General features: G+C 43.6%; 1 protein-coding gene across 1 annotated transcript; it reads left to right on the top strand.

The window, feature by feature from the left end:
- The first annotated feature begins 7514 nt into the window (after positions 1 to 7514).
- Positions 7515 to 16156, top strand: LOC119446369 (mitochondrial fission process protein 1). The gene is made up of 3 exons (XM_037710783.2): positions 7515 to 7699; positions 8415 to 8542; positions 15767 to 16156. Exons 1-3 carry the CDS (start codon positions 7588 to 7590, stop codon positions 16067 to 16069), a joined length of 543 nt encoding a protein of 180 aa, XP_037566711.1. The 5' UTR covers positions 7515 to 7587; the 3' UTR covers positions 16070 to 16156.
- The last annotated feature ends 3308 nt before the right edge of the window (positions 16157 to 19464 follow it).

Below are 19464 nucleotides of genomic sequence, written 5' to 3' on the forward strand. Positions count from 1 at the left end.
GCTGGAGCGCTATATAGCTGTTCCGTCAGAGCAACAGGATTTCCCAGAAGATTGCCGATTCCGTTCTTCTTTCACTCCACTGTATAGCAACGCCAATACAGTGTCCAACGCAGTGTCCACCGTTGTTTGGATAACAATCACAGACAAAGGTTCGGTCCTTGACAGCCACCCAGCAACAATGGGTACGCGATAATATTGCGCGCCATCCTACTCGAACACAAATTGACTCGAGTGCCGCGGTGCCGTTTCCTTATCGCATCACTTTCCGTTTGTCGTTTTTTGTTTGTTTTAAAGAAATCTCGTGCTTTCCTACACCGCGACGTGGGGGGTATATTCAGACTTGAAATGGCATCCGACAAGACTCTGATAGCCCATGTCCGTCGCGAGTAAGCAGAATGGATAATAAAAAGCTGTGAACGAGATAAGTGCGTTATCCTGTCTTCAGAGTATGTATGCATTGAAAGTATGTATGCAAAGAAGGTCGAGGTCAAACGAAAAATATTTAGGACTGACAGGAGGCCTCAACCGGAACATGCTTGACCAGGCTTTCAACTCCTACATCTTTACTCTACAGGCCGTGTGATCATTTAAGTTCTATGGAATTTGTAAAAATCAGCTGTGGCTGATAGCATAATTCTTGTCATTGAGCTGGATTATTCTAAGGGGCGGGCATTACTAGCACGAGAAATCGAAACATATATTCAACTAATTAACAAAAAGGCCCTAATTAACTTCTGTAATTACTTTACGGCACATTGCAGTTTACGAATTGTAGGCGGGTAGCTTTCAAGATGTATAAACTTGAGATTAATTTCCAGGATGACACCGATCCCAAAGTGTGGTACGAAAAACATGGGCGTTCCGGTCACTTTTGTGCTTCATTTATTTATTTATTTATTTATTTATTTATTTATTTATTTATTTATTTATTTATTTATTTATACAAAATACTCATAAAGGCCCTTGCAACCAAGGGTATTACATACGGGGGGGGGGGGGGGGGGGGCGCGAATACAATGACAAAAGGAGCACATGTAACACTATACTAACAAGTTAGAATTTTGTTATACAGACATAACACTATGCAACACCATACAAATTAATAACAGCTACACAACCTACAAACAAAAGTATTAAAATGAACAACGAGAATCATCATATAAGCTAGTATATAAAGGAATAAAACAAAAACCCAATGCACATATAGATAACACTTTACATTACGATTACGCTGCAGTACTGGCAGACAGTAGATCTAAAAAGTTATCGTGATCTGTGGTGGTAGCAACACGTGGAGGCAAAGCGTTCCAGTCAGTTATAGTGCGTGGAATGAATGAATGTGCGTAGTTAAATGAACGACATGACCAGCGCTTGACTTTGAAAGGATGCTCGCGTCTATCAAAAAAAGCAGATGACAAACAAAAAAGTCGTTATGAAGAGCTGAGTGATGATACAATTTATGAAAAAATGTCACAGTTTCGCCCTAAGGGCGAAGCAATGAATGCGATAGCAACACAGCAATGTCATACGAAGTAAGGTGAGCGGCTTTGGTAGCAATATGAATTGTAGTAAACATGAGCTGATTAAGTAAGCAGGTGTGCTGCGGCGTAAGTAGACCGACATGAAGAGAGATTCGATGACCACGAGAAGGCGCGTGTGAAACGGTGGTGTTGATGAGAAGCGCTACCCGTGGGCAGCGCGCGTGCGAAGGGACACACCTGTAGCGCTGCACTGCCGATCCGGGCAGCATTGCGTGTGTAGCGTGCGTTGGAAAATGTGGCCCGACTATTACGAACTGAATGAACAAGCGTGGTGTGAGCGCGCACAAACACGAAGAGATCACACTGAATGACAGCAGACAACGACTGTCAAAACGCTGGCAGCAAGCATACGCCGCAGCGGGCGAAGGTACGTGCGGTCTATCGCTTCAACGGAAACTGAATGCGCCGGCGCTTAAAGGTCAGAGCCGCGTGGAGATAAGAGACGGTGCGAGCGAGCGACGAGCGCGGTTGTTGGCAGAGAAGTGCGCCCCCCCCCCCCCCCCCCCGCCTTGCTCCCTCCGGCGCTGGCTTCCTGCTTCCTTGCTTGCGCGTGGGAGATTGAGTGCGCTCGCTCTCCGTGATAGCGCGCGTCCCCGCACGCTTCCTCTCGGGCATACGGCGCGCGGCGAAGATTTTATCTATAGAGAACCTCACGGCGACGGCGACGGCGACGACCACGGCGACGACGACGGCGACGACGACGCCGACGGCAGAAATCCGGTTCAAGTGTCCATATAATTGCTATCGCAATAAAAGTGATAAACGTGCAATTTTACGGCGGAGAGATAGTTCTTGAAAACCAGCACGTTTCTTCAATGCTGTGATGCTGGTGTGACGTGAATAATCAGAGTATATGAAACGAACTGCGCGATTCTGCAGTGATTCAATGCTATTTCAAGGCATAAAAGAGCGCTTTGTTAAAAAAGTAAGTGGAACAACAGTGCACTTTTACGGCAAGTTTGATGGCGCATATCCAGCGAGGACGCAAACTCGTCGCGCACCCGTTTAGTCCCACGTCGGGACCGGCAGGTCTTGCTCATCGGCACGGTCGCGGGCACGCCGGACAGCCAGGTTTTGCTTGTATAGAGCGGGGCTACGCAGAAGCGAGTCCCACTCCTCCTTGCTAAACTTGTGGTATCTCGACCCGCACTCCCAGAGCATGTGTACTAGAGTCAAGGTCTGCCCGCAGGACGGGCAGGCGTCGTCGTGATGATGATGACTGTTGACTAAAATGCGAATAGCAATCGAGCCATGTGGCGACAGGTCGTATTTCTGACGTAACGTTCATTTAACGCTTGTATTGGTAATACTTAGAGTTTGGTTGCTTCGGCTGTGTGGCCACATACTCCGATATCGTCCCACTTTGATGTGGCCCTCGCTTGCCAAGCATGGCGGCATGCCGACGACTGCATGACGCCGATGCAGTGACGATGGAGATGACGACGATGGCGCACGTGATGACGACTACATGACGAGAGTCGGATGACAAAGCTGGAATGACTACGATGCAACGACCACGACGAGGTCACGACCACGACCCCATGCATTGTGGCCCAAGCAAATAGACAGCTTGGGCTACTGGGTCGACGTTAGATAGATAGATAGATAGATAGATAGATAGATAGATAGATAGATAGATAGATAGATAGATAGATAGATAGATAGATAGATAGATATAATGATTGACAGATAGATAAACAGATAGAATGATTGACAGATAGATAGATAGATAGATAGATAGATAGATAGATAGATAGATAGATAGAATGATTGACAGATAGATAGATAAACATATAGAATGATTGACAGATAGATAGATAGATAGATAGATAGATGATAGATAGATAGATAGATAGATAGATAGATAGATAGATAGATAGATAGATAGATAGATAGATAGATAGATAGATAGATAGATAGATAGATAGATAGATAGATAGATAGATAGATTCAAGACGCCTGAAGAAAAGAATGTTATTCGCATTAGAATGCGATAAGTGACTCGTGGGAAAATACGTGTAGACGGGCAGGAATTTGGTTCCTTTACATCAAACCATGGGGTACCACGTTCTGGCCCGTTATTATTTAATATTGCAATCATGCCTCTAGCGTATAAACTAGAGGACGTTGATGATACAAGATTTCTAATTTATGCCGACGACGTCACACTGTGGTCCACTCAAAGAGACCTTGAAATACAATTTAAACCACTGCAGAAAGGTCTTGATGTGTTACACGAGTACCTGCAGTCCGCTGGACTCCAGAAATCGACACAGAAATCTCGCTGTGTGCACGCACGTTGCCAACAAACCGGGCAGAAAGTCAGTTTCCGATAGCGACTTCCATCTCAAGATTGGCTCATCGCTGATTCCTGAGACTGAAGAGCTGCGGGTTCTTGGCCTGGTAGTTCACCAGTCGACGTCTAGCGTGAAGTGGATCAAGACGATACGCAAAACATTAGCACAATCAGTTCACCTGATTCGCGAATTGCGCCAGGGAGTGGTGGGGCTCGCACTGACGTGGCGCGTTGCCTCGTGCACTCCGTCCTGCAGCCTCACGCAGTTCCTTCACGCATGACTGCTCAACAGTGGGACAAACTTGAGGTGATCAACCGAAGTGCCATGAGCAATTACGCCCTCCCTCTTCTAACACCTATACCAACGCTACAATAGCACGCACAGGTTAACACTATTTCTGAGCTCGTTGAGCAGCTACAGCAAGCAAGAAAGCTCAAAAGATGCCACATACCGACAATCGCGGCTCTCCATTACTATTTCTATGGAGATTGTGCCATGAATACGAACTTAGACAACGTTCCACCATAGAGGTATACATCCCTAGCCAATAACAAGTCGACAAAGATCCGCCGGCGGGTTCAACCGATTGCAACGACTGAAACGACCGTACCAACGGGACGCTGTGTGATATACACGGACGCGGCGGTCAACTCAAAAGGAGGACAAATAGCCTTCTCAAGTCCGGCACACCCTGAGATCCAAGCCACTCGCAGCTATGCAACAGAATTTTCAGAACCCTTGTTATTTGAGCTGCAGGCTATACACGATGCGACCGAAACCATTGCCAACGTGTCCAACATCAACGAAGCCCCACATACACTATATACTGACAGCCTCGGCGCAGTTAAGCATCTCGAAACAAGTAACGAAAGCATTGCGTATTTGTGAGCAGGTACACAAAATTCGCATTTCTTACCTGTGAACGTTATTGTCCACTGGGTGCAGGCACATGGTCGTAACCACAACAATGACCTCGTGGATCGTATCGCTCACTCTTTCCGACACCCGTAACTATACTCCTTTTTCCTTTCCCTCTTACCCCCGCTCTGTGTTCATTGCCCGAAAATCCATCCTCCGGCGTGACATGCGTGCCCTCACCCCCCCCCCCTCACCCCCTTCGTGTCTGCTCCCTACCCCACAATCTTTCTCGGGTAGAACAAGTCTCCCTCCGGAGACTTCAGGCCGGGGCGGCCCTTACACAAAGAGCCGTCACTTGTGCTTAGGGTCAACCACGCGAAAACATTGTCCAGTGTCCGAAGTTCTGCTCCTGCATCTGCAGCGGATGCCCACCATCTACTTTGGACGTGTCCTGGGACAAAGACAATTCGCGAAAGTGTTCTTAAAGATGCGAAATTGAACAGTAATCGAGTAGAAGATTATGACAGATTGATTATGGACAACGCATTTTATGGACAACGCATTTTATAAGTCACTGTTGCAGCATCTTTATGAAACGGGCCTACATGCTTAAATTTAACTTCAGTGTGACGGTATGCCGCGTGGCAACACAAGCGAGGAGGAAAAAAGAAAAAGACTCGTAGGAAGAAGATGGTCATGTTTTTTTTTTTTTTTTTTTTCCAATGCGATTAGCATTCTTTGGCAACTTGGGGAACCGATTTTGCGATATTTCTGTTTGTCCGTTTGTCCTCGGCTAACCTCTTCCATGGAATCTTGGCTCACTGGGTAGTCCGTGATATAATGGCTATAGAACCTCTGACTACTATGCTGAGGTAACTGGGATCAAAACCAATCGTTGGACCAACTGGCTATGCGCCGCATTTCAGTGAACCTCGTTGACGCCACCTTGGGTGACTCGGTATGGTATGTTCCGCTCTCCAGTTAATCTCTCTGACGTCAACTTGGGTCACTCAGTACGCTATTTTCTCAATAAAACGGGGTGATACAAGTTGCTTAGGTTACCAGATGTGATGTCTGGCTAGACACCATGAGAAAGGTTCAGAAAGCATTGGGAAACAAGCATCACCTGAAGGTTTTCGGGCTTCATTTGTGCGTTTGTTTCACTGAGTATTACATTGTATGGAGAAAAGGAACGTTGAACATTAACCGAACTATAGGCGCATAATTTTGCCCACTTCGGAACGTTCGATCAGATGCCTTCTGGAATTGCAGAATGATCAAAGGTCAGAACCTCTGACAGATTTTGCAGTACTGAAAACCCTGGATTTCTTTTTTTTTTTTTTCCTTCTTCTTTTTCGAGACAGATTGAAGTTTCTAACTAACCTGGGTCTATGTAATCGGGGATGGTACGTGGAGGACATTTCCTAACGTCCAAAATGAGACCCACAATCCCTGGCTCAGAGTTAATTGCGCCCGAGCATTCAAGTTTCGCGGTGATGTCGGCTAAAAATGGGAAGTGAGCGCACAAGTACGCTGCCACCTTCAAGTTTATCCTCGTATAGAGCTGCATAGACCAAATTTTGTAAGGCTTGTTGCATGTAAAAGAAAAAAAAGCTAGACTCTATTAACTGTTACAAGCGGATTTGGGATTTGGGCCGTCGATTGTTTTATAAAAATTGTCGAAAATATTCAGAATACGAAACTATCAAGTTTATAACCGTATAACTGAGCAAATGAAAATAAAATCACAATTCTGTAAATTACATTTAATAGTACACATTTAAAGTAGACAACATTGGTGTATAATACACGGCTCTGCAATATATTGTTCTTATATATGTGAGTATGCATGACTTTTGCAAAACCCTTGTAAACATTGTAAAAAATTCACGTAAGCTGTAAATTCATATATATAAGATTTGTCCGCTTTAGATCCTCTAAGAGATGTAGTTTCCAGAACGGCGATATCCGTGTTTGATGCAGAGGGCTTTCATTTTCTTTCTGACCCTAAATCAAAATTTAACTACCAACAGTCGCTAGAATTGAACGTTCTCTCTAAGATGCATCAAGCTTCATTAAAATCTGCCCCGGACTTGTCTCGGAAAAGCGTTTCTGCGTTTTGCATGTTTGAATAGGCGGCCTCGGAGTTAAGCCCGAGCTAAAGCTTCCTTTTAAAATAATCATTTACATATGTGCGATAAAGATGCCACTAAAATATTTTCAGACCCATAGTTCGTGTTTATGTGTGAAATAGGCACGATAAGGACGTAAGAAAGAAATGGGCATTTTGCCTAAAGTTCCGGTCTCTAGTAATCATAGCAGATCTCGGTGACATGAGGAACACTTCTCTGTTCAAGGCTGCGTCTTCGCTTCGCTGATGCGGAACTGGAAGTCACAGCTGTCAGAACCGTCTTGTGTCAGGCCGTGTCGAGTAAAGTCTTCGCTCGCTCTCTCTCTACATCACAGTGCCGGCAGAAGGTTGCTGTCAAATATCCCGCGCAAACGCTCCCTTTGCGTTGGTTTTGCCATCTGTCAGTCAGCTTCGTAACCCTCCCAACACTTGTTTTTCACAATACACAGCCTCCAAGATTTAAGTCAGTTTTGCCTCCGATACTTGTTTTGCGCTAGTGGACGCAGCAAGGCGCTAGCAAAAGTCGCATGCGCTGATCTATTTGAGTCATCTCATCTCAGAAACAACCACAAAAGAAAATATAAATAATATACCATATATTTTGGGTTATACTGCATATTTTAAGCAGGCATTGTGGCACCTTGGCAGCGCGTCCTTGACTTGTCTTTTTAACGCAGCGAGTGACGCAAGCATTGCGCAAGCACGCGAGCACCTGGAGTAGGAAAGCCGCACGCGCTGTTGGTGCAGACGCCCGGAAGCGATGGCTGCGAAAGATTCAAATGACGCGAAGACGAACTCTGAAATGGCGCACTCCCAGGAATCGACGGCACCAGTGACCGACATATTCAGAGATACGCCTGTTCGCTTGCTAGGTATGCCTCTCGGACCCCTTTTCTTTTGATCAAACGTTGCGACGGTTATTGCAAAGGCATGCATACCCGCATGTTCGTCACGTGCGGGAAAATTAACGAGCGTATCCGACGAGGAAACGCTCTCGTAACCTATAATAGCGATGGGAATACAACAAAGGGCACGTCGCAGTAAAGACTTCTGGAAGGTTGCGCTTAATGAGATGTGGCCTCTTGAAAGTGTGGAACGTAGCTTATATAATTGGAGTATTTGCGGTCTTCAATGTATAATGCATGTCTGTTATCGCCATGCATTTCCGTCTAAAATCTTAACTACCCGTGTTCTGTTTGCCCCCTATTTCAACGATTGGTCGCAGGGCACGTCATTTTTGACGAAACTGTGTGCAAGTAGCGATAACGAGATATCCATGTGAAAATAACGCAATGGTTGAGCTGATTGATTGTCAAATTTCTCGGCATGTGCAGCGATCTTTTATTTCTTGGTGGCTCTAGATAGTTTTACCTAGCCACACTCACGCATGAAAATTTCTAAGTTCAATGCGACCAGCTGAACATATATTTTCACTCTCTGTATATGAACATCCATACAGCTCATAATGTCCCATTTATTTCCAGTGCATCGAAATCTCGCGATGCCTTCTTATTGTAAAAGCAGACCCACGTTTCTCTTCTATCACGTGCATTGGCATATATGTGTCACATTTCTTTCTCTTTTCAGGCTATGCAAATGAAGTAGGAGAAGCTTTCCGGGCCCTAGTTCACGTCAATGTCGTCCGCCTGTCCTATGCAATAGCAAGTGCCTATGTCGTGGTTGACACCACCGACAAGGTTCTGAAGGCTGACAAGGTATAGTATATGAGCATCACTAACGTATTACGAAGTTCTCAGTTTTCATCATGTAATGCATTGTAGTACAAATAACGAAACAAGACAGAGTATCACAGGAAAAAGAAACACCTGATGAACAGTACAATCTAACAAAGGAACTTGTAGCCTACACAGCCCGGACAAGTCCCCTTCTTGGAATGTTGGCTGCAGCAACATGCATTGTATGATTACTGTTAATTGCTAATAGTGCATATGCAAACACTTAACGTAAATGTTTGCGGTTTCTTGACAAAAGTATCTCAAGTCCAATCATGTACAGCATTGTTATACGTTTGTATTTTGTAACTTTCTCTTCTACAGGTGTCACAATCCCTCTTGTTCCATCACTAGTGCTTGCTTACGTTTCAGGGGGCACGCAAGACTAATATTAGTGTTGGACAACATCCATGAGTTTATTGCTCGATGGCCTCGTTTAAGCAATCAGGTAACTTCATGCGGTTTTCTGCCCAAGCCCTCTTGCAGGATGACAAAGTTTGAGTAAGGAGAGAGAAAGGGAAGGTAAGGAAGGAAAGCTAAACCAAGTTGCACCTGGTTTGCTACTCTGTAGTGGAGGAGGAGGAAGCAGGATGAAAAGAAAAGGTATAAGAACTGATGCACATGCACATACAATAGTGTTCACCGTGCATTCAAAAGCATTCTCAGGGCCCAGTCGTCTTTAAAAAGTGCATCAGTGCTCTGGTGCCTTTCTGTGCGAAGGACGATAAGAGTCCACAGTCCCAATACCTTTTTCTTCTGTGAACACCCTGGCGTCCAGTTGGCTTAAAGTGGCAGGCAAAGTCTGTCTTCTGTCATCAAAAGAAGGGCAGTAGATGAGGGTACGTACAATCCAATCTTTGAAATCACAAAGTTTCATGATGCTATGTCCATCATGCTAATGCAAAAGCAGTAGGCGTTTGTAACAACGACGCCCATCCAGAAGCGACACAGTACAGTTGTGTCACATCGAGAGAGATAGTTGAATGCACAGTGAAGGGTCAAGGGAGTGTAATCACGAGTTGGCACATTCCAAAAGAGAAAATGGTCATATGAAAATCCAGGAAGTTGAAGAAAGTAGTATCTGGATAGGAGGTTAGAAGAATGCCTTTCCCTACCACAAGGAAAAGAACATATTTGAGAAAAAGAGACAGAGGAAAGGAAAACAATAGAGACTTGCATGCATGATGAACCAGTTTGGAACCAAAGATGTTCATGATGACCAATCAACTGCTCTAAGCACAATAGCATGCTGAAGGCTTTGCTGTGTTCAAGGTCTTCAGCAATATGCTGAAGGCTTTGTTATCCTCCTGTGATATGCATAACTGAAACATGGCTTGGTGAACACATTTTAGATTCTGAAATTTTATTGCCAGGTTACAGCGTCCTCAGGAAAGATAGAAGTGGCCGGCGCGGTGGCAGAGTGGTACTCTTTGTGAACTGAGAGATATTGAGTTTAGAGTAAACCTGATGTTCCCAACTGAGAATCTGTATGGCGTAAAATCAGGCTTTCTGGTTTCACTTTGGCTGTAGGGGCTGTTTATTGGCCCCCCGACACGGATATTACTGTATTTTCTGATCTTATAAATTATATAATTAAACATAAGCTTAACTGTTGCAAAATGTAAATTGCTGGTGATTTCAGCACCCCTGGCTTAGATTGGCCAATGCTATCTGCGAGTGGCCGTCACAAAGTCATTTGTGATTATTTGATTAACATGACTATTTATTTTTATTTGACGCAAATTCTCAATTACGTAACCCGCAAAAGCTCAATTTTAGATCTTGTTTTCATTAATGAGCAACTTAGACAAAATGGTTATGATTGTAATATTGTTGAAGGCCTGTTGGACTATAAGGGTGTCATTGTTGATTTGAATTTAACTGTGCCTAAGCTTCCTTCCATCAGACTGTATTGAACTTTGAGTGGGCTGATGATAACTCTATAACTGAGTTGCTCGCATCCTCTTTTGATGAGCTTTTGAGCTGCACTAACCATTCCACTGTTGACGTGTTAGTGAACCATTTTTATACAATTGTCTGTCAATGTATCACTGATTACATTCCAGCCAAGTGTGTAAAGCACAATCCCAAGCACTCGTGGTACACACGTGAGATTATATATACACTTAATTCGTCGCATCAGGTGTCTCCACAAACAACCCAATCCAATGAGAGCTTCAGTATCGTCCACACTCAAAAGCAGCTTAAAATCTGCTATGTCAAATGCGAAAAGCTTATATTTTAATAACACTTTGTCATCCTTCATCAAAAGCAAATCATCAGTGTTTTGGAGAACCATTAGTCCACCAAGCCAGAGCTCTTCTTCATTTATTATTGCCGATCAACCATGCTCAGAAAATCTTAGCATCACTGAAGCCTTTAATGATTACTTTAAATCTGTTTTCACTTGCGGTGATGGACGCACCCTCACATTTTGCACTGATTCTTCATCATCACCTTTTCCTTATATGATAATCACTACAGCTGGTAGCACGTAACCTTATACTCAAGATCGATACTATGAAAAGTACTGGGCCAGATAATATGCCAGATATGTTTTTATGCCGATAGTCTGACTGGAGATCTCGGTATTCATCCCTAAGTTTTTCAAAGTCTGTTGAATCATCGACTGTTCCAATACGCTGGAAATGTGTTAAGGTTGTTCCCATTCACGAAGACTGTAATATCAGTGTCTTGCAAACTATTGGAACACATTATTCATAAATGTATCATTGAGTACTTATCTGAACATAATATTCTATCGCATGCTTAACATGGCTTCCATTCTGGCTTCTCAACGGTAACACAACTTCTAGAATGCTCCCATGATATTGCATCCATGCTTAACCTTAGAGAACTGCTTGATGCCATTTTCATTGATTACGGTAAAGCTTTTGATACAGTGTGTCATAACAAACTTCTCATTAAACTCAAGGCAATAATTCTAAACTACTAGGCTGGATACAGGACTACCTAGGTTCAAGAACCCAGTTTGTTGCTCTTTACCATGTTCACTCATCTCGTGTCAATGTTACGTCTGGCGTACCACAGGGGTCCGTCTTGGGTCCATTCCTGTTTGTGACCTATATAAACGATTTCGTTCAAGTAATCGTAGGCACTTCTGTTAAAATAAGACAATATCCTGATGACTGTGCCCTTTATTCTTCTATAACTAGTACTCATGACCAGTTAGAGTTAAATAAAGTCATTGCCCGTTTTTGCAAATGGAGCAGAACGTGTCAAATGTCACTTAATTTAAGAAAACAGTTTTACTTACTTTTTCAAATACAAAACAACCATTACAGTTTGCATACTTTAATGAAGCGCACAAGCTTGCATTCTTCCATGCATTTAAATATCTTGGTGTTACTTTCTCCCCTGAACTAAAATGGCATGCTCACATTAAATGTATAACCAACAAGGCATTAAGAAACTTGGGTTATCTGAAAAGAAACTGTTGAGATGCAACTGAAGAATGTAAATTAACGGCATACAGATCACTAATAAGGCCTCTACTTGAGTATGCGTCGATTCTGTGGTCACCACATTGATCCAAAGATGCTTGAGTCTATTCAGAAAAAAAAACATTAGATTTATATTATGGGAACGCCAGTCTTAATCGTTATGACCACAATTTCTCACCAACATTGCATGCTAATAAGCTGCTACTAAAACCTCTGGCCCATAGACGTACTTGTGACCGTGTTGTTCTGCTACATAAAATTGCTCATGGGAAAACCTATATCAATGCACCTATTGTTTTCACCAACCCTTTTTATTGGCCCACCCAGAAGAAGTCGTCGTCGGAACATTGTTCCTTTCAGTTGATCGATTGATTGTTTCCGGTTTTCCTTTTGTCGACATACAATTTCAATCTGGAATGGCCTTAAAGGGTCCTTGCGTGAGTTATCGAATCATGAATTTGCCAACCAATTGCCTAATTATGTTCATTAATCAACTGTTTTCCTGATATTGTTTTTTTTATGTTGTGTTCCTTTTTTTGTATCTAAAATATATTAAATTGATTGAAAATATGTGTGTACCCACTCCTGCAATATCTTGCTATGCAAGATGGCAGTATATGTAAATAAATAAAAGATTAACGGTGCCATCGGCATTTAAGTGTCATCATTTCCACACGGTGGTCAGGTGATAGAAAAAGCCGGAGGGGTGTGTCTGAATCATTAACGGCTTTTAGCTTCAGCCACAGTGAGAAAATTTTGAGGGGTAGTTGTGGAAAGCCAGTTCTGATGTGTTGGCCACTGCTTCTTGACCAACTGCCCAATTTTCTAGGGCAAGGTATCTCCAACCATTGCCGTGTAAACAAAAATTTACTGACAATAAGCTTGCAGTGTGTGCATACCAGAGACCATGCTCTTGACTGTCACTTTCAACGGCACCACTTTCAGTTAACACTGAGCTCTACACCAGCTGAAGTGAAAGTAATTAACATCATGAACATAATTGATTCCGGTGGTAATGTTGCAACATGTGGGTTTAGCTTGGCATTCAAGCAGACTTGTATGTAACAAATTACATGTAATGAATTACTGTTAATTGATTACATTTTTTACTTGGTAACACTAAGTGTAATTCAGTTACTTTAGTCCGTAACCATGTAACCAGTTACTTTATTAATGAGACAAGCTCTAACAGGCGACATAGCTTTAAGCACTTGAATTTGGCGGGAACAGCAATAGTAAACCTGAAATCGTGCCATGCAGCAGCCTCATGGATGTGCATGTTCAAACAGGCAAATCCACCTGCTCAGTATTTCGTCATTTGAACGAATTGAACCGGTGCTGCTGGAAGATATTTTTTTCGTCAGATTTTTGCTGAAAGTTGTGCTCAACCACAATCATTTCACAACCAGACTCTTGTGCACAATCTGTTCATACAGTGGCTTAGCCAGAAAATTTTTTTTCGGGGAGGGGGGGCAGGTGACCACTGGCTACGCCACTGAACACTGCCATCAAGTTATTAGTGTTTAACAAGTTTTAAGTGTCACTTCTGATGTCCTCACACGAAATGGAGAGAAGTTGACCACCAAAAACTGTGAAAAGTGATTGCTAGTGAAGATAAAGAATGTGTGTGTGAATGGCAGCAGAGAATGCATTGAAAGAGCCAGGCGAGCTTGTTCAATTTACTGAACTTGTACAGTCTTAATAAAGTCTGGGAGGAAAGTAATGTACAAGTAATCACTTGCATTTTAGTAATTCCTGCGTTACTTTCGTGGGGTAGTAATTGGTCAATGTTATCAATTACATTTTGAATGAACTAATTGTCATTTTAATCGTTTACCTTATTTCTACCACGTGTACAAGCCTGCTGTCAATCGATCGATTGATCGTTCAATTAATCCAATCAATCATTGCTGCACGAGTTGCAGGCGTACATCTGCGACTCATGTGACCAATGACCTCCTTAGGTTTATGGCTGCCACATTGTTATATACATACAGACTTTTGCCAGCATGTAGCAACAACTTTATCGTTGGCACAGGCTAATGGATTGGTTTAGTTGGTGACTTTTCGTGGTGCTTGGGTAACAACGTAAATACAGGACACAGTATTCAACAAGGGCAAGTGTTGTCCTCGTAGAATGCTTTTTCCTGCATTTGCAGTGTTGAAAAAAAGCGACACAGAAAGCATAATCCTTGCACATGAATTGTCATATGTCCCCGAGCTTGATATCGTATTCTTGTGCATCATCAGCCTACGTTAAAGGCACTGCAAGGTGAGGTTTCCTGCCAGATTAATCCAGTTGGCCCCCTTCCATGGATCAACCAAAGCTGCCAACGCCTGCAAATTTAGGAATCCAATCTCTGCAACTAATCTTCAGCAACACTGACTCTATCTCTCTTCCTTAAGCATGGGTTCTGTTACTGTAAGATACCACCAGCCATCTGGTACATGTTTACTAGACTTGTCCAACTCCATGTCTGCCCCTTAATCTCAACTATACTCCATCTCCTAAGTCATTTGCAGTGCAACTGGAGGCAATATTCCACAGGCAATATCCTTGAGCATCAAAATATAGTTCCGGGCTTAACTGTATGATTAATGGCAGGATTAGAAAGTTTTGTTCTTGCTTCGTGCACAATACGTTACATGTGAGGACTTTGCGCATTCACATCGTACACCACGAATTCAGCAGCTGCTGAGCTGATGACGCAGCACGGATGAACACATCTCGAGGGGCATTCGGTCTTCCTATTGACTAAGGAGTCCTGCCGCTTCCACAGTGAGTTGGACTTGTGACCTGGAATGTAGACACTAGAATATCAGTTAACTGGCATTTGCTCTCTTACCTATCCAGCTACCTTCTTATTTCTTAACATTGCATCTAATATAGTAATTCATTTCATCACTCATCGCATGCTCCTCAGCTTCCTCTAGCTAGAATTCAGCTCATCTGGACAACATTTTATACATAGACAAAGGAGTATTATTAGTTGGGAGAACAAAAATGAGAGTGTTTCACCATTCCACCAATGCGCATACCACCCTGCTTTCTTCACGGAGTGATAACACACTGGCCTGCCAAGTAGCTGTCGCTCCATCATGAAAAAAAAAAATAGAAAAGAAAAATAGAATAGTTACAAAGCTAGAGCAGGAGCGTGCAATTGCGAAGCACACTGCGCTAAGGACATCCATGCTGCTCAGTGGGCCAATGTATTATTGCTACACGAAGGAAGTGAATGATAAAAAGCACAATCCATGATCATTTAAATCCACGAGAGAGCCATTTTCAATCTATGAGAGAGTCATGATGTTTTTAAGTGTTTGTGTTCTGGAAAAATACGGTTGTATAATTTTAGAGTAGGGGTGTTCACGTAATGAAATTTTCTGATCGTATACAAATATGCGAGAAAAATGAACTTCAATTATGAAATAGAGTATAGTATTCAAGTGGAATGAATATTCGTCAATTCCTTTATTCTCAAATCGAATAGCGAACACTATTCAATTCGTATATTTGCACACCCCTACTTTAGAGTGATTTATTCGTGACGACCTGTGTGGGTGGCAGAAGTGGATAAGTGTCCTCCAGCAAGCCAAGATTGTTGAGGTAAACTGGATAAAGAAATTGGAGTCGCGATGCTTGCCGTCGTGGGCAGAGCGCATATAGTCCCAACTGCTTTAATCTCTGCATGTGAAAGCTCTGCGATTTCTTCACTCTGACAGATGCATCATTCTCTTTCAGGTCAAGTGCCTGGACGCAAAAGCCCATCAGAGGAAGCTGCTCAACACAGCCGTCGACACATTGGTCTGGCAGGCCCTGGCCTCTGTCATCATACCTGGCTTCACAATCAACAGGGTGTGCGCGCTGTCACTCTTTCTGCTCAAGCGTTACTCAAGCCTGTCACTGAACACCTGCAAGTGGACTACAACCGGTGTAGGTCTGAGCTGCATACCGTTCATCGTGTCACCCATAGACCACGGTGTTCATGTGCTCATGGACAAGACGCTTCGTCAGTGGGTGCTCACAAAGGAGTCTTCCGATTGACCATTTGCGCAACTAGCGTCGAGTAATACTTACTAGTTCAAAGATCTGTTCAGTACGTTCAGAGAATGGAATATATGCAAAACCTCAGCAATAGTTTTTCTTGGGCCGAAGCCCTTTTACTGCCAGAAGCAGCCTGCCACTTTACCCATATGTAAATATGGTTAAGCAAACATCTGGATTTTTCAAATGCGTAGGGTCAGCTTTTTTTTTACTTTTTAGCAAGATCGCTAGATGCCCACATGTAACAGCAAACAGAAGGTAAACAGCTACCCACATAGAAAGTCAGGCCTACCCGCAGTCACCACTCTTTCTTCACGTTGACATGATACCAGTGGTATCGGGCGAGAAGTAATGTTCCCCAAATTATGTTGTGAAGCTCGAAATTTTTCTCGATTTCATCATCCACTTAAAGGCCTAATGAAATGAAACGTTTGGCAATGTAAACAGCATCATTTGTGGTGACAGAAAGCAGCCTCAGCGCAAAATTGTACACCCGTGATACTAGTAGACATGTAACGTAACTAGATTTATTTGATACCAAAACTGAAAGAAATGCCACCATTGCCAGAAATGATGCAATACCCAGACTGTCGAGAACCATTGCACGTGCCACCCAGGTGCAACAGCTGTAAATCAGCACATGTGTACAGTTCTGGGTCCCAAGTCACATATATGTAAATTCATTGTTGCAGCAACTACATCCCATAAGGCTATATGCATTTGAGACCCCCCCCCCCCCCCCCTTTCTTTTTTTAATTTTTTGTTGTTTGCTGGGTATGCCTTGCAGCAAATCCCCCGAATTTGTTTCTAAGGAAGCCGCAGTTGGTTACGACTGTGCATACCACATGTGAAGTGCCTGCCAAGATGTTAGGTAAAGGCCATCAATTAAAAATTTAGCCGATGCCCAGCCCTGCACGTTTGCCAAAATTGTGTCACTTGTACATACAGTTCATTTATAACCAATTTAAAACGTAATTTGATGATGATGATTGCATATTATTCTAAGTGCCAAGTATTCGCTAAAGCTAATAAAATGACTATTAATGTCCAGGGTTACGAAATGCATATAGATGTATGCTGGCAATAGTAAAAAAAAAAAAATGCCAGGGGATTTATTTTTTGGCGATCACTTCGGTGAGACTGCAGTTTCTGGCCAACAGCGTTTCCGGATCTGTGTCAAGCTTGTCATCTTTGCAAAATTGACAGAAACATTGTCGACCGTATACTTCAACACGACCATTGCCAAGCCACGCAAAAAACTCGCTAAAGTGATCGCTCAAAAATACTGGCCCCAGATTTCAGCGATTTCTCTGCAGCTGAACTTGCTACTGCAACGGTAGCAGGTTCTCGCAGCGAGCACCAACCATCTTCTTGAGAACTAGCTAGCAATGCATACCGTCCTCATCCACTACGGTATGGCCTCCAACATACATGGACCATACGTTGGCGCACTCGCGGGTACACCGACTCGCTCACTTCACAGGCATGAAAGTGTTGGTGAGCGACTAAGGGTGTAAGTGGACATATGAACAGGAGTGATGGCTAGCGGTGGACAAAATCACTTTGGAGATCGTTTGTGGTAGACAGAAAGCAGCCTTAGCCATCTCTACTCATCTACTTCATCATCCTAGCTTCTTTCTGGGGTTTTACGTGCCAAAACCAGTTCTGATTATGAGGCACGCCGTAGTGGAGGGCTCCGGAATAATTTTGACCACCTGGGGTTCTTTAACGTGCACTACAACGCAAGCACACGGGCGTTTTTACATTTCGCCTCCATCGAAATGCGGCCGCCGTGGCCGGGATTTGATCCCGCGATCTCGAGCTCAGCAGCACAACGCCTTAGCTGACTGAGCTACCGCGGCGGGTCATCATCATCATCCTAGCCTCATAAAAAGATCTAGAAGCAGAGCTAATGCCATATTTTCATCTACGTGCAGAACTGTCAATTGTACACAACTTGCTCTACCGTGATGACAGGATAGTGGTTCTAAGTACGTATCCTTACTCGTAGTTTGATAGAAGTTGCACATGAATCCCATCCAGGGATCAGTCGTACGAAAAGTCGACTGCGAGAGTTTTACTGGTGGCCTCGAATGGTTGAACACGTTGAACAACTGGTTAAAACCTTTGTTGTCAGTCCTGTGACAAGTTTGCACGGCCAGCTGCAGCACCTATGCAGCCAGTAGCTTTCCCTGACAAACCTTGGGAGAAGATTGGTATTGATATTATTGGAGCTTTTGAACAAGCTCCCATCGATTGTTGTTATGCAGCGATGCCTATTATCACAGCGAGGGTCAAGAATTTTCTGGTACAAGTGTTTGCTCATGAACGCTCCCCCAGTGAGATAGTTTCCGACCATGGACTACAGTTCGGCTCAGCTGAATTTGAAGAGTTCCTTCAGGAACATGGTATACGCCATTGTTTCCCGTCTATCTACCACCCCCAAGCAAACGGCCTTGTAGAAAGATTTAACAGAATTCTGAAGTCTGTTGTGCAGATGGCAGTATATGAGCGGCGTCCCAAACGACCCCAAAGATAGACGTGCCAATGTTCACAGGCCCAAACGCATGCTAAGGCTTCACGTTCGCTTGCCGAATATCTTCATTCTTGAGGGCTCAATGTGCGGGAGGCAAAGGCAACTGTCTGTAGAGTTCCCTTGTTATCTTGTTGCAGCACCGTACCCAGAGGCATCGGTCATGACGATGACAGGATACTTGGAATCACTATCCTGTCACCACGGTAAAGTCGTGTACAATAGACAGTTCTGCACATATATGAAAATGTAAGCTCTGCGGAGCCACAAAGGCAGATTTAAAGCACATTGTATTCGAATGCAATGATCTAAAACCGAACGGAGAATGGCAACTCTCGAACCAGCAAGAGTGGGAGGATGTGGTGTCCAGCTCGGACCCGGTGGTTCAACTGCGGGTGGTCAGGTGGGCATTGGAAGTCGCCAAAAGACGGGACCTCACGACCATAGCATGCAGCACGGGAGGACCTGATCGGACAGCCACCTAACGAGCCCTGGAAGCCCATAAAATCAACCAAATCCTTTCTGTTGGACGAAATAAAGTTGTTACCACCACCACTAATGGACGCGAGCGAGAGTAAACAGGAGTAAGTGCCAGTTAATTTATGAGGAAAAGTCGGTGACGAATGAGTATGAACATCAGTGACTGTTGGCAAGTGGGGGTGCACAAGTTTGTATGTGAGCAAGAGTTGTTGTGAATGGAAGAGACTACTACAAGTGTATTTGAATAAGTGCATCGGAGACGAGCCCCAGCTAAAGTTTCTAATGACCACTGCTAGCCAAAGCACATGAATACGAGCACATAGCCTACAAAGATATTGGCAAAGTATAAGGGAGTACCCAACTTGCATGAATAGACACCAGC

The sequence above is a fragment of the Dermacentor silvarum genome, chromosome 3 (genome assembly GCF_013339745.2).
Source record: "Dermacentor silvarum isolate Dsil-2018 chromosome 3, BIME_Dsil_1.4, whole genome shotgun sequence".
In the NCBI taxonomy this organism is placed as follows: Eukaryota; Metazoa; Arthropoda; class Arachnida; order Ixodida; family Ixodidae; genus Dermacentor; species Dermacentor silvarum.